Source organism: Anser anser (assembly GCF_964211835.1).
Source record: "Anser anser genome assembly, chromosome: 1".
Classification (NCBI taxonomy): Eukaryota; Metazoa; Chordata; class Aves; order Anseriformes; family Anatidae; genus Anser; species Anser anser.
This window is the reverse complement of record NC_139720.1, coordinates 44,486,921-44,503,122: the sequence shown is the minus strand read 5'-3', so window position 1 is coordinate 44,503,122 and position 16,202 is coordinate 44,486,921. Positions and strand designations below refer to the sequence as shown.

At 39.4% G+C, this 16,202-nt stretch overlaps 1 protein-coding gene across 15 annotated transcripts in view; it reads left to right on the top strand.

Annotated features, from left to right (window-relative positions):
- Window positions 1–16,202, top strand: part of ATF7IP (activating transcription factor 7 interacting protein) — a 109,123-nt gene that overhangs the window by 42,805 nt on the left and 50,116 nt on the right. For 8 of the 15 annotated variants that reach the window (XM_083844643.1, XM_083844644.1, XM_083844645.1 and 5 more), the window contains exon 2: window positions 10,553–11,601. In XM_083844643.1, the coding sequence (XP_083700769.1) occupies window positions 10,560–11,601 (1,042 nt within the window). In that variant the 5' untranslated portion in view covers window positions 10,553–10,559. Of the gene's footprint in view, window positions 1–1,027; window positions 3,783–10,552; window positions 11,602–16,202 lie in introns of those variants that run through there. The other 7 variants (XM_083844648.1, XM_083844647.1, XM_083844640.1 and 4 more) reach the window with 6 other exon arrangements.

Genomic DNA, 16,202 nt, shown 5'->3' with positions numbered 1-16,202 from the left:
TGATTCTGTTTTGTTGAGTCATTCAGAAGCTATCAGCTGTTGTCAGCGGTCACTGTGACTATCTGTGTTAGCCACCTTTCTTTATTCTCTCCTCATTTAATTGCTGTGACCCTGTAGAGAATACAGATATCTTTATGCACTGGACTTGCTCAGATGGTGCTTTTCAGGCTGCAGAAGACCTGGACGAGCACCTCATGCATGCATTGGGTGCTGTTCTAATTCGTTGTGCTCTGTTGGCTTTGACCTGCCTGCAGTCAGTTTCATGAAATAGAAATCTGCGTGCAGATGTGGTGGGTAGGAAAGTTTGGAAACCTCTTCTGGTTTCTGCTGCAGTCAGAAGAGTCTATGCCTACGGCTCAGTTGTACTAAAAGTTGAGCTTGTGTTTTGTAGGTTGAAAATTATAAAACATAGATCATGGATGAATTTACTTGTAACAGGATGTCTATTTAGATAAGTGTTTTTAAGTTGTGTGCTTTGCTTAGCCAGTTTTGTATCTGATTTTTCTCATCAAGATGACTTAACCACTTAGTTTCATTCCTTGGTTTGGCTTGCTCGCCCTTCCACATCTAGTATTGTCTGTAGTCTGCGAGCACAAATTCTGCCGGTTTATCTGTCGCGACGTCAGGTGTACTGAGAAAAAAAATAGGAAGAAGCCCAAAGCAGTGCATAATGCCAGGTCTCAGTATGTGTGCTTAGTGAAGATTCAGGTACGTCTGCTGCAGTGAGTGGATGCCTCCGCTTCCATTCACATCACTGAGGTGACTTGGCATGTATACCAGACTGAGTGATACTTGCTTAAAGATGAAGGAACGAAGTTGTAATAGTTTAATTGGGAAACATTGACAAAACCGCGCTTCTAGAACAACCTTTTCTATCCAAAACCCGAAGACCAGCTACGTCACCCTGAGCCAGCGCGAGGACTGTGCCTTCCCCTCCCGTGCCTCCGTCCCCTCGCCAGTCCGAGCGTCGCCGCTACCCCCAGGGCACGAGGAGCCCGCGCCGTGCGCGCACAGCGCCACAAGCGCAGCGGCGCCGTCACGCCCGTTCCGGGTGCGGCGCCAGCTCTGTTTCTGGCCGGTTGCCGGGCAGACTCGCGCAGACGAATCGCGGCGGCAGCTCCGCCTCGCGGCTGCGGCTCTTCCGCAGCCAATCCGCAGCCAGTATGCAAATTGCCCGCCGCCATCTGCCGGCCGGCCGCGGGGGGGCTCCCTGCTGCGCGCTGCGGGCCCGAGGGAGGGCCTGGGAGGGCCCCGTGGGGTGGCCGCGGCCTCCCGAGCCCCACCCTGGAGACCGGGCCTCAGTGAGTGGAATCCGTGAGACAGCCGCTTCCTGCGCCTGCCGGGGGCTTCCTGCCCGCAGTCAGAGACGACGACGTTGGGAGTTCAGCAGTGATTGTCCTGTGTTTCTATGCACAACAAGCATTTAGTAACATAAAATCAGCATCACCTGCGTGTCTCTAGTTTTCTTTCAGTTTCTGTTTCTTCTCGCGTTTTCTAAATGACCTTAGGGGCCCGCGGTTAAGTGACATCATACTTCAGAGGTGTGAGCTGTCTGATGCCAAGCTGCAAGTGTTTGAGAGCTGGCTGCATGATGATAGTTGCATATGTAATGAACTAATTTAGAAAAGGCACTATGTAATGAGTAAACTTATTAGAATCGTGTCATTTCATCTAGCAAGGCTTCTAAAGAGGTCTGCCTTAAAAGGATGCAATTCTGCATATATTAATACCTTCTTTCAGCCTTAGTCTATCAAATTATCACTTGAAATTTCAACTACAGAAGAACAAAGTTCTGTATTTTGTAATGCATAGAAAAAACTAACCGTGAATGGAACATTTTGCATTACTTTTCTAAATGTTTTTTTCCAGAGTTTTTTTTTTTAATTATTATTTGCAAGTATATGAATAATTAACCAGGTTATTCAGCCTTTAGTTTTGGAATATCAGAGGTTGGATAAGTTTCAAGTTGTGAATGTCTTATCACAGTTAGTACCCACTTACGTGGAATTACTAGCTTTGCTTTGTATTTAGGATAATGTAACTGTTAGTCTAGTACCAAAGACATAGCTTTAGTATAACATTTAAACTATATGAGAAAATATTCCACAAGTATATTAAAAGGCACAAATTATAAAATTTGAGTTAATCCATTTTTACAGAGAGAAATGTACTTAGTGCTTTTAGCTTGTGCTAAAAATGAGTTCTAGTAATGTTGAATTTTGCTGTTACAGCAATTTGAAACAGCAATATTTGTTTAGCATTTAGGATCTCACAGCTGAATTGAAAGCTGATGTTTTCAGTTGTTGATAAAAGTTGAAATGCCTAACACTTTGTGGTAAGAAGACAGGCAGTATCTACCACTGTTGCTCTGGCTGAGTTCCACTCCAAACAATTTTACTCTTATAAGGATTGAAATGCCTGTTAAAAGTTGTTTCCAGAAGTCAACAAAGCTCTCTTTTCTTCTTGGAGAACAAGGTTTAGAGCTTAAACTTCACGTGTTTTAAAGGCTGGTGATTCTAAGGCAGCCATGTTTGAATGAGGTTAGCTGGAATATGTAATTAAAACATTGTGTAGGAAGAATTTGCTTTTGTTTTTCTCTTTTCCATTATCAGTATATGTATGTATATATATTTTTATGTATACTTAATGTGTAATAGCTACTGAGGCATGAACTATTGAACCATGGAAGGACAATTCTGGAAAAACACCAGCAAGTTGAAAGATCTCAATTGTATAAATGGATCTAACAGGGAGTAGTTGCCATTCCTCCTGAGAGAAGAATCTAAAATTGTTATAATAGGATGAGAAATGGATTCGTGAGCCAAAGTCAGAGATGGTGTCATTCTCTTAGAGGTACAGATGACATGGGACAATTGCTTATTTAATTGTGGCACCAAAGTGATGAGAATACAATTCAACTTTGTATGTTAGGCCATTGATGAAAGTGTATGAGACCAAGACCACTCAACTTGTCTGAAACTATACTATGGACATACTCCAGTTTACCAAGCACATAACCACTTCTTGGTGTGTTTCTCAGTAGGCATAGATCCATGTGAATTTGGTGTTACACAGAACTACTTCCTCAAAAGGCAGAGCACAAGGGTGGGGGACAAGCAGATCTCCGATCACGGTGACGTCCCACTGCAGTCATGGGGAATAACTGGATTTTGATGCTTCTGTAGAAGGGTACAGCTGCTACCCAGTAACAGAGGAAAGAATAAAAACAGACGTGCTTGGACCTGGCTTGTCTTTCTGCATTTTTTGACTCAACATTTAACGTAACACAAACTCGCTAGTGTTAAACCAGCATGACAGAGTTGAGGGAATGTGCAGCCAGGCTATGTGCTTCCTGTTCGCTGCACTTGTGAGCTAACGCTGTTCTGAAACCCTGGGTCTGAGCCCTGTAAGTTTTTGCTTCAGGTCGTTCCTAGCACTGCACTCGGCTCTCCTGCGCCATTCCCTGCCCACATTCTGCCTCAGGGCCTCGTGGCTCTCTGTTGCTGGGTAGAATTTCAGGAGCCTCTGCCTGATTGGCCGCCGTGCGGATCGCATCCAGCCAATCAGAGAGGGGCCTGTGGCCTGTCGCTGTGAGGCGGTGGCCGGGCGGGAGCGCGGCCGGGGCGGGCGCCCCCTAGGGTGCGGCCGGGAAACTGCAGGGCTCTGAGGCGGGAAATGCCGCCCGGTTCCCAACCAGCCACCCGCCCTGCCACCTCCCTCAGCCCCGGACAACGCGGCGAAAAAATGGCCGGAGGTTCAGTCAGAGCGAACCTTGTTTTGCTGTAGGTACAGGAGGTGGAGCTGGACGGCTTGGCGACGTGATTTTTCTCTCAGAAAATGGCGTGTTCTGCTGCCCCGCTCAGCCAGCGCACACAAAATGTCAGCCTGGAAGGGAACAAAACCTATGATCGCCTATGGTGTGCTAGAAGAAATACTGTTTTTGCTGAGTGTATCTCCTCAGATGTGTTTTTTGCATTTACTTCAAAATATTAAGACAGTGTTGTTCGTGCACTGGTGGTGTGTATCTTGCGTTCGGTCCGATAAGCAGACTTGAGTGAGGGGCATGAAAGCGCATTCCTGGTGCGGTATTTCAGCACGTGTTCTGGAAAAACAGATCACAAACTTGTTCTTCTTTGAAAATAGTTTTTAAATTTCTGACGACTTGTATCAACATTGCTATAGATGGTTTCAACTGAAAACTGCTTATTGTGAACCGCCACTTAAGAGGTAGGTTCTGTTCATTACGTGCATTCTCTGGGACTCTCCATCTAGAACATCGTGCTCCTGACCATTAGCTGTCTCTGTTCCATTGATTCAGCTGTGATACATTTTAAGTAGACTTGAATATTTGAGCACTGGTTTTCCTGATCAAAGGCTTTTACTTCCTCCATGTAGTTCTTGTGCTTTTGCAAGTGTTTTATGGTGGTGCTTTTGGCTAGCACTACATACATTCCAGGAAGCCTGTGCAAATGCTGTTCTAGACTGATTATATTATGCCAAACCCATTGTGCACTGTTGCAGAGATTCCAGTTTTTTCCCCCTAGTGTGTTTCCATGACCTTCTCTTTGTCTACTGCCTGTTACCAGGCAGGATTCAGGCAGCCGCTCGCTGATTGGCTCACTTTTTGAGCAGCTCGTGGGCTGTGCTCATGCGAGCTCACGATCATAGGCTAATCCATAGCAGCTAAACTAATACCTTCCTTTGTTGCTTCAGAGCTGCAATCTCTTTGCATGGTAATAATAAATATATATATGTATAAGGGGAAGAGGAGGGAAAAATTTCTAATTGGCTGCAAGAGAAGTCCTTCGTGTATTCTTAGCTACACTGGTACATTTTGGTTTTGCCATCCATCACATATTTGGTAATGAGAAATATTTGCAGATTTGTAATTGGAGGGAGGTGCATGATGGTGTGTTTGTCATGCTGAAGTAAGTATGACTTTAAAGCTTAAAATGAAGAATTTTGATAAATGATACCTAAACAAATACATACAGTATTCATGTGTTGGTGTTTCAAAATTGATTATTGTTTTGTTGAACTTTATTAAACAAAACCACCTTATTTACAGAATTTAACCCTTGCATACTTATCTCTACATGCAGGAGTCATTTCGTACTGCTCTGCACAAATGCCTTTCCTTGAAATAATAGGTGCCACTTCACTGGCTTGGCGCCTGAGCCGCTCATGACCATGTCACAACAAAGAAATGTGATGATGAAAAACTGAAACTACTTAAGCGTCACATGAGGGAAGTGTATAGTAAATGTAGCTAAACTCTGTGTTAATTGTTGAGTATAAAAGGAGACTATCTAAATACATTCCTTTTTAAAACACTAGGAGTTTATAAAGTGTTAAGACTGAATTCATATAGCCTGCTCTCCTTTCTGAAAGGCAGCCTCTACCCCTTTGGCGGACTGGAAGGCAGATATTTATAAGATGATTGCTCATAGGCTTGCACCCATACAACCAAACCTGTCTGAACTGGTTACTGATTGATTTGTTTCTTATTTTACTCAGCTCTCACATGAGATCTGTTACTTGGCTGCAGTGTGCTCCCTTGTGGGTATGGCTGGAAACGCTTTAAGTGTGGTCTGCTGTGATATGTGATACTTAACCAGCATTTAGTTTTCATCTTTAAATCTCATCTATGTTTATAGTTTTGTAGCTTTTACTTGGTGTTGTTTGGTTGTGAAAGATTGTGGGATTGAGCTGAAAATGTGCATCAATTAAATAGCCATCTAACAATGGAATTTTGTAAGGCTCCTTTGTATCAGTTTCACTGTAGAACTGTATTAGGGTTTTGTCTTTTAGCTATATTTTCGATAATATTGTTAGATATAAACTAAACACATTTTTGAAATACGTTAGTAACTGAAGCTTATTCCTTCAGTATTTTTCTGTTCTAAGAAAAAAAGTAAAGATGTGCATTAACGTAAAAAAGGTATTCTGATGTTTGATTTTTAAGATTGTTATTCTTGGTAAACTGAAAAAGGCAATGTCTTTCATTTTAGTTTTATTTACCATATTTCATGCTATGTTAAAAATATGAATGAAAGGCCGTTTAGATATCTAAGGAAACTAGAGCATACAAATACTACTTTGCTTTAAATTGCATTTTATGATTATACAAATGATGCATTTACAAACTTGATTTTAAGTTGTGTGTGAAATTTTGTAATTGATCGTTAAAATATCATTTGGTTACAGTAAGAGTAAGATCAGATATTACAAAATTCACAAACTCTTTAAAGACTTCAAAATTCAGTGTAATGCTTATAAAAGAAAGCATTGTAGTCAGAGAAATCCAGCTACATGTACTCACTTAATTTTGATACAAAGGCCTTATATCCTTGTACTAGATGAACAGAAGGCTTTAGCTGCTGCCTATCATGAGTCTTAAGAATTGTTCGAGGTTAGCCAAGCCTGACTTTTTTTTTCCTTTCAAAATCGACTCTGCAAGACATACCTCTGAAACAGCATGCATGTTGTAGGGGATTACACTCATGGAACCGTGAGTATGACGATCAGTGCTCTATGTGACAGCCTGATACAGGCTTTTATAGTGACATAAAAAAGCTTTCTGCTGAAGTTCTTGGGAAGGAGGAATGTGTATGCTTTCAGAGACTGCATGCGTGCTTCTAAAATATTTAGAGGTTTTTCTATGCTTCTCATAATTTCAGGACTGTGTTAAATTACTGTGTCACATGTGTTCTCTTCTAGAGGAATATAAAAATACTGTATTTACTATGTAGACTGGTTTGGAAGGATTATTAACAACTCGTCTTGAGTTTGTACTTCATCTGACTGGAAATGGTTATGGGATGAGAATGTTTTCTTACTACAGGTAAACTGATTTTCCAAATCAGTGTTTCTGTAGGTGTGTTGCATTTTGCTTCCACTAGTGGCAGTGCAGTAGTAGACAGTCGTGTTCAGAAACTTGTTCAGACTCTCTTAATGGTATTATGGTGAGTGTAAATAGAGCTGATAAAATCTTCTGTGAAGGTCTTTTTTCATCTGTTCGCAAGGTGTGAATGCATCTGTTATTTAAGCTCCATCAGTTACTCAAATATGAAGATTCTACATTGTCAAGCAGAAAAGAATTGAAACAAAGTATAAGGGAATTCAGTGTTAATAAGAAATGGAAAATGACAACAAAAAATCTTTATCACATCTCTTTCCATTTTACCTGTATTTTTGATAAATTATGGTACCTAAGGATGGTAGAAGCCTTATGGTTATGTAATACAGTATGTCATGGTTGTAAGGTCTTGAGTTTATCTTGAGAGTTGAATTTATATTGTACCACAGAATATATATTCCTTTTGTATCTTCAAATATCCTAGTTAGGAAATGCAGAAATGCTAGATTTTCTTCATAAACAAGCTGTTCACAGTAAACTAGGAAGGATCCAGTAGAGGACTACCAAAATGATAGGAGCCTAAAGCACCTACAAAGAGACACTGAAGGAGCTCAATGACTTTAATCTGCTGAAGAGAAGGCTATAAAGGGCAGTCTTACAGCTATTTAGTACTTGTAGACAGGCTTGATTATAAAAAGGGTGGAGCCAACTGTAGTGGTGTGGGATGGTACAGTGGCCATGAGTTGGAGTGTAGGAGTTTCAGGCTGGAAAAAATTCCCCAAGAGGCATTAGTGCAGTAGTGGAACAGGTTAGTTAAAGGTTGTGGAATCTCTGTTGTGTGAATTTTATGACTTTTTATTTAAGCAGAAAACCATGGCAATAGTCCTGCTCTGAGTGGGACGTTGAGTTAGATGATCTCCACAGGTCTCTTTGGGCCACCATTTCTATGATTCTTTGATTCCTTTAAGTAACCGACCGTGTGGCTATATAGGACAATCGTATCCTGCAGTTTTCTTTTCTAAGTCATTCTGGGAAGTTGCTCAGAATTCTAGGGGAGACTCAGTATGGGTGTCCGCCTCCCCAGATACACCTCTCTGTCAGGTCTGCTTTGAAATAAAGGAACTTATTTTCTTAAATCCTTTAGGACACGGTCAGTAAACTCGTTGCTACCATCATCTTTAGGAAGAACAGGTTGAGTTGGTATCAATGACAATGAGGGCTGTGGCTTTTAAAAACACATTTGACATCAGCTCTCCTGTAGATGTGGTAGACGTGCCGTCATTGCTACAGAGCATGGCTCAGACGTCAAGGAACTCCTATGCCAAAGGTTTACTCTGTGGGCAAAATACTTGAAATGTTGATGAACTTTTGATAGTAGATTTAAGGTGTTGCCTCTAGGTCAGCTGCCATGTTGAGCCAGTACTGTGCCACCAGGCCGCTCCCCTAAGTTACTGCCCAAAGTTAGGAATGGCTTTAAAGTAGCTTAATCAAGTAATGCTTAAGTGTTATATGTATGATATATTAGCCTGAACTGGAATAGTTGTTGATACCTATCTCAGCTGACGAAGCTTAGCCTGCCTCAAACCCATAAGCCTTTGATTCTCATAGCTCAGATGGTGCACTAAGTCACTGAAGATAAGTATATTTAAAATGAATAAGGTATCAGAGCAATAGCCTAATTATTTACGTAACTCTTGCTTTCCTGTTAATGAATGCAGTAATTCGATGATACAAATTGTGTTTCAATTTATGACTGATATTTTTGGTGTGAGTCTCTGAAACTTCCTTGTCCTGTAAAGGTGTTGTAATGATGGCGAATACTGCAGATACTTCTGATGATAAAACATGATTGATTCTTGGAGCAATTGGATGTTTGGGGCCTAAAGGAGAGACGGACGTATTTGAAAGCTCTAGGCATGTTCATTTAGTTGGATATTTGAATTATTATTAAAAATAATATTTTTTTTTACCCCACCTGAAAAGACAGTACAGTGTTCAATGAGTTTCTGAGGTCTGTAAATGAAAGTGAATTGGAGGAAGATGCAAAATGAACTATATTGAATACTTTAAACGCATCCCTTTGTAATAATTCTTCTGTATCACTGGTGTAAACGTTTGCTTATCTGATGCCTGTAAGAGGAAAAAAAAATCATATGGGGATCAACTTCATGATTTCTCTTTATTCTACCAGATGGATTATTATTAGCCTGTTCTTGAAGGACAGTGAACTCTTTCTTGACAAATCATACAGTGTTTGCAAAGAGGCTGTATAAAACAGCAATCTGCATGAACTGTTTGTTTCTGAAAAAAATCCAGAACAGTAGATTTCAGGGGGGAGGGGCCAAGAGTTGCCAAGAAGATTTAAAAAAATCAGTATTTTCAGCAAATCCCATAAATTGACTTCTGGCTGCTTTGTGTAATAAGTTTTAATGAGTGTTACACTGGTGACCTTTTGCATTTTTTGAGAAATTTAAGCCATATCCTAGATAAGACTGATTTATGATGGTATAGTAACTTCAGTAGATGTCAACTGATTATCATCAACTGATTCATGATATTAGGTACTGAGTTTCACTTGAGATATAAAACGTTTCTGATTCTGAACAATATTATCATATCTAATCCTTTAAAACTGGGTCCTAAAATAAGACAGGGTAGAAAAAAAAGTTTAAAAATACCCATCTTTTTTTTGTATAGTAGAAACAAATGAAAGAAGACTTTCTTGTATTTCAAAGGTACTATTTTAACTTCCTAGTTAATGCTGGATTTGTGGATTTGTTAAAAGTAGACTTTCAAATCTTTTTCTGATTTTATTTTTTTATATAGAATGTTCTTTTTTGTTAGTATCTGTGTGACTGAGTGGAATGAGTACAGGGTCTTAAAAATGGCTCATTCAGAAATGTCAGTCTGGACATGGAGAAAAATTGCTTTACCATGAGGGTGGTCAGGCACTGGAACAGGTTTCCTAGAGAGGTGGTTGATGCCCCATGCCTGTCAGTGTTCAAGAGGCATTTGGACAATGCCCTCGATAACATGCTTTAACTTTCGGTTAGCTCTCAAGTGGTCAGGCAGTTGGACTCGATGATCTTTGTAGGTCCCTTCCAACTGAACTATTCTAACTTCTTTCAGTGTATTGAAATCTTCTTAATTACTTGATACAAAGATTTTTGTTGTTTACTCCATTTTTTAAATTAAATTCCATCTGAAACTCCTGACGTTACATCATTTTAGTAAAATAAAATAGCTATCAACTGATAGAGCAAGACTGTCTTTTTTTAGGAAAAGAGCATGCTGGCTCTTACATTAGCACAATGCCTTTTCTTGCTAGAAACTTCATTAAGTGGCTCTGCTGTAATAATACTGTGAGTTGATTGGTTTAAAGTATATAGTCATGGTAGAGTTGATTGGTTTAAAATATATAGTCATGGTATTACTGCATAATGTTACTAAAGTAATAGTGTGGTCTCAGTGATCTTTATATACACATATTTGTGCAACACGCGTGGAAGCTTTCATTCATTTCTTATGAGGGCAAACAAAATTTAAGTGTTTTGGTTTCTATAGATACAGTTAAACCAATCTGCTCTACAAAGTGCTAAATGCAACTTGCAGCTACAGTATTTCTTTGAAATACCTGTAATATGATGTTAATAAATTACCATCACCATTCTTACTGATCTTTTGTTTTTTAAGGGTCAAGATGGATGGCACAGATGAACCTCAAAAAAAAGTCTTCAAAGCACGAAAAACAATGAGAGTAAGTGATCGACAACAACTTGAGGCTGTCTATAAGGCTAAAGAGGACTTGCTGAAGACAGCTGAAGTTAAACTGTTAAATGGAAAGCATGAGAATGGAGATTCTGATTTAAATTCCTCTCTAAGCAATACAGACTGTTTGGAGGACAAGAAGGAAGTTAATGGCCTAGTGGATTTTTGTCTTAACTCTGAAGAAGGAAGAACAACTTCCAATGAAATTCGGGAAGTCAAAAGTCCTGAAAGTAGGGCAGAGAGTGTAGTGAGTGACCTAGAACCTAAACCTCGAACGCTGTCTCCAGCGAATGGTACTCCTGAGCAGAAAACTGATACTGCACTAGCTCGTGAGGCTGAAAATGGAGTGCTTGGTAGCAATAAATTCCATGACGAAAATAATATAAAAGATCGTTTGGACCAAAGAGAGAGTAACACTCCATCAGAAGGTGAAAATAAACCAAGCTGTGATAATAGCGACTCTTCTGAAGAGACAGGAGAGAGAAATGACATAACTGTTAATTCTCATTCATCTGTTGAAGAGGAAAAGAGGGATGAAGAAGTAAGTATTGAAGATGCTGTTGGAGAAGATGCCATCTCTAGCAGTATGGAAGCTGACCAAGAACCAAAGGATGATAGAGACAGCACTGCAAGTCTTTCAGAAACCACAGCTGAGAAGGCAATAGATCAATCAAGTGGAGGTATCCTGGAGAATACCGACTCTATGGAAACAGATGAAATTATTCCGATTTTGGAAAAATTAGCCCCTGCTGAAGATGAGCTGAGTTGTTTTTCTAAAAGTTCCCTGCTTCCAGTGGATGACACAGCCCCAGATTTAGATGAGAAAATGGACAACTGTTTGGGTTCACCGTCAAAACAGGAAAGCAATGAAAGTCTCCCAAAGGAGGCTTTCTTAGTACTGTCCGATGAAGAGGATCCTTGTGATGAGAAGGAGTGTGCTGAAGTGATACTATCAAACAAGTCAAGTCTTCCAGGTAAGAGTTTTCTAAGTTGGTAGCTTTGATTAAAGTCTTGGGTTTTGTTCGTTTCTTAAAATAGTGCGCTTGTGACGTGTTTCTAAATTAATAACTAAGAATTCCAGTCTTTCAGTTATATATATGGGGGATTATGTGGACATTTCCTCCAAAGAACTCCTTTGAAGTAATTAATTTTAGGAACATATGAAATTCAGATCAGTATCTTTGTAAATGATGGTGGAAATCCATATTTAATGAAGTAATACACTTTTTAATTCTTACCAGCGTTCTTTAATATTGCTGGTGTGAGCATTTGTCCTTGAATTAGCACTGTGAGCAGCAAATATGAAACAATATCAAAGGCATTTAAATTATATTTTATTATAGATAAACTCTAAAAAGCAGCAAATAGAGAAGGCAAGCCAGCAAGTGTTGGTAACACATCACACTGACATAAGTTAAGATGAGCATTAATTTTTCATGTTAACGGTGTTTTTCTTACCTCTTGTCATTCTTAAGAAAAAAGAGGTGCTAAGATAACCGTGTCCAACAGCACACAACTTTTCAATAAATCAAACTGTATTCCAGATGATAGCCATCATTCCCTCTTGTTTTTTGCATAACTAATTTTATTTAAGGATTCCATTCTGGCAATGTGTATTCCTGTATGACTAAGTCAGGCATATTCTGAATGAGGAAAATTTCCAAAGTTTGTATCCAAATTCACATGTTCAGAGGTCTAACAAAAGGCCTCTTGTGAGTCTTACAAATTTTATGTAGTCTTATGACTTGACAGATGGAATTTTGAGGCCTAGGAAGACTGAAAATAATACCAAAAATTGTCATCCTAGAGATCTTCTATCCCCTCACTGTCGTGTCTCCCCTCTCTTTTTACAAACTGGGTCAAGGGGGGAAGGGAGGGGGATAGAAAAGGTGGGTAGCTGACAGACACGGTACAGAAGGATTTGTAGGAAAAGAAAGTAATGTGTTAATTTTTTGTTCTTGAGCAGAAGAGATAACCGCTTTCTTTAACATGCATGTAAATAGAAAGAATGAAAGCATACTGGTAATCCAGGCATGCCACAACTCCCATTTGTTTCAAATTTCTTTCACCAAACGACAATATTAGAAAGGCTTCATGAAAAAACACAGTTCATGTGCATGATTTGATGCATGATGTTTTTTATCTGATTTTGGTGATAATGGCAACTGCCTGGCATTTGAAACTGGTCCTATAGTCTTTCTGTGTAGCTAGCAGAAGCAACAGGTGTAGATTCTTGATGTTAAACCTATGTTCTCTATACTCTGGTACTGTCATACAGTTTAGAAGGATCTGATGTATCTTTTGGAGATGGGGCACTCTATCATGCTATCTCACTTGTGAAAAATAAAACATGAATAATTTACAGATATATTGATGCTGCCCTTTATTTGTGGTTAAAGAAGGCTGTTGTTTCAATGCTGCTATTTTGTTGTTAGGTAGCTCTCTCTGAAATGAAAACCATACTAAGCCAAATGTGTTTATTCCTACTTGACTAAGTAGGAGTTCCATAGATGAAACAAGATCCAGGTGTCTTTCTGTCTCTGGGAAATTAGCACCCATAATTTCTTAAGTCTTTCACCGGTGATGAAACTGTCTTTCACTAACTTGTAAAAACATTCTCAGTCTTGAGCGTCTACATAACTAGAGACAGGGAGACAAGAATATGTCTCTTCAGCCATGTTTCAGACTCTTCCTTCTTTTCTGGTGTTTACCCTTAAACTTATAACAGTTAAACACAGAAAAGGTAGATTCCATAGCTCCTTCAGAGGATTTTATTGAGGTAATAAAAACCATGTTCCACTGAGATTGCAAAACTCTACGCTGTTGTGGGGTGGGGGGATGGCAGTGGGAAAAGAACACTGCGTGCACTTGAGTAGAAATTATAGTGTATTACGAGTCCCTTCTGTAAAATGTGTGTTCCAAATAAATCATTGATACTTGTTCTTACCACATTTTAAGGCTTCTTTTATTGGATGTGAATGAAATTAAGATATCAGGGTGGCTCTTCTCCTCTTAGCCAGTCAGGAAGAAACATGCTGTGACCACAGTGTAGTTTTAGCTCTGAAGCAAAAGACTGTAAGTGAGTGCTGAATGTTGAACTACAGTTCGCTGAAGCCTTTAAATGATCGTATCCAGCAATATTTTTTATCAATTTTAGTGGCACAATAAATTCTTGACTAGTAGTTTGTGTATTGGCTATAACAGTTTGTGACTTTTACAGTTGTGTGGATGTAACCGTGACTGTTCGTGAAAAGAAAATTGGCCACTGAAGTGTGTTCTGTCCTTAACTAGTGGACATGCGTTAATTTCTGCATTCTATTCTAAGCTGCTTAAAGCTTGCCCATTAAGTTGCAGAGGAGGGGGTTTAAATTTTACCAGATAGTACGTTCTGCATGAAATATTTAAACAAATCTTCTGGGGATCCATTTTGTACTAAATTTAACATGATTTTAATACAAAAATTCTGCAGTCCTTTCACAGATGTAAATATTTCAATAAGAAATATCAGAGAGGTTGAAAGGACGGGAAACGCTATTGTATGAGAAACCAAGTAGAATAAATAAAATATTATCTTGGAACAAAAGGACTAACATTTGGAAAGAGTCTTGTTAGAATCAAATCTATGAAGATGGTGTGGACGTTATTCAAGGATGCTGTCTTGGACACAGGTGCAAACTGTTCAATTAAAATGTACAGCTTTGAAAAAAAAGAAGAAAATGAGCATGGCTAAATAACAATATAAAGAATAGTGCTAGAAGGCTTTCCTTAAATTGAAAGATTAATATAATTTGATTTTTGAGTAAAATTAGTATATGTATAATAGTTATGCTGTGACACTTAAGATTTCTGTAATGGGAGGTCATACCTTAGAAAACCTTGGAGCTCCTTGAGTAAGTAAGTACATGACAAAGAAAATCTGATTGAAATATTTGAATTATTTCAGATATCCAAACACAAATAGTTTCTTACCAAAAACTTAATGGAAACTGAACCATTTGGGGATAAGATGGAAAGTCCTCATGGAGGCAATAATCTTTTGAAGAATTAAAGGTAAACCCACAAGGATGTGTTCCAGAGACTGTCCTGTGCAACAGAGCTCATGATTTATTGAAAATGAAGGGTGACTACTGAGGTGACAGTTTGATGATATTATGAGTAACTGAGATATAAAAATGACAGATTAAACTCACTGTGGTTAACTACAAAGTGATATATAAGTACAAAAATGTTCGTAACTTGATAAAAAGATAGAACTAACTATTCAAGAACAATTTTCCAGGATTATAGTACATTTGTGAAAACATCAATTAAGTGGAAGTTGAAGAAAGCAAAGAATGCTAGAAATAAATACAGAAATTGAGGGAAACAATGTCACTGTGGGACATCAAGTTTTGATATGTTTTGAGCTGAGCAATGTCCCTATGTTTTTGCTTATTCCTGTGCAATTCCTTTTACACTGGAGCTCTGTCAGAAGGTCCATGTTCAACCATGCTGGCTTTCCTCCACCCTGGTTCTACACTGTATGTATTGAAGCGGACCGTTCCCGTGTTTCAAGGTGGCTCTCGAAGAACAACTAGCACTCCTGGGCCCCTTTTCTCTCCAGGGCAGTCTCCCTCTGGATGCTGCCATGTACAGCCTGAACAAGGTGAAAACTGCTCTCTGGAAGGCATGGGCTGCAATGCTCTTCCTTCTGCTGAGTTCTTGCATGATTTTAAGTTCAGTGGTCTTGTGGTTCCTGCAACTGAGTCTACTGTTGGCCTTCAGGTACTGGACCAGTTCTTCCTTGTTTGTGAATAACAAACCCAGCAGAGTATCTCCCCTACTTGTCTCAGCAATCACCTATGTCAAGAAATTGTCTTCAGCGCACTCCAGAAACCACCTGGATTGTGGGGTCCCTGTTTATCTTCTTTTTATCTCTTCAACGCAGTAGACTCATATCTTACTACAGCTTCTCTGCTTTCTGACTAATGGCAGGTCAGAGAGGCAACTTCTAGGCAAGAATGAACTATATAATAGAGAAGTATTTATCAGCCTGAAAGAAGAGATGGAGGAGGGCTGTGACAAAGACCTGTAAAATCATTAGTATGGAGAGTATTTGCTGCCTTTTCCTCCAGAAGAACGCAAATGGAAGAAAGGATAAAAACTGAGAGGCGGGATCAAAGCATGGAAGAGAGAATTCTCCATGTGGAGAACTATGGAGCTTCTTGCTAACAGCAAGCACTGTGACTGCTAAAAGTTTGCCTACTTTCTCTGTGAAAGAGGATTTTTTGAGGGCTATCAAACAAAAGAAGCCTAAATCTTTGGAGGTCTTCCAGCAGCAGCTTCTCAGAAGGCTGAAGGAGCTTTCTGGGCCAGTGCAACAATGTTCTTTAATCCTCCATGCATTCTTTCCTACTTGGTCATCTGCTGTTGTCAGGAAAGCGTTGGGTGTAGGATTCTAGACTAGGTGAACTGTTAGTTTTACGTAGTGGAGCTGCTGACATGTTCTTTCTCTTGACTTATCTCTAGCTTCTCATGTTTGACCAGGTGAGGATGACTGCTAAGGAAAACCTGAATCTTTCTCAGAATTGCTATC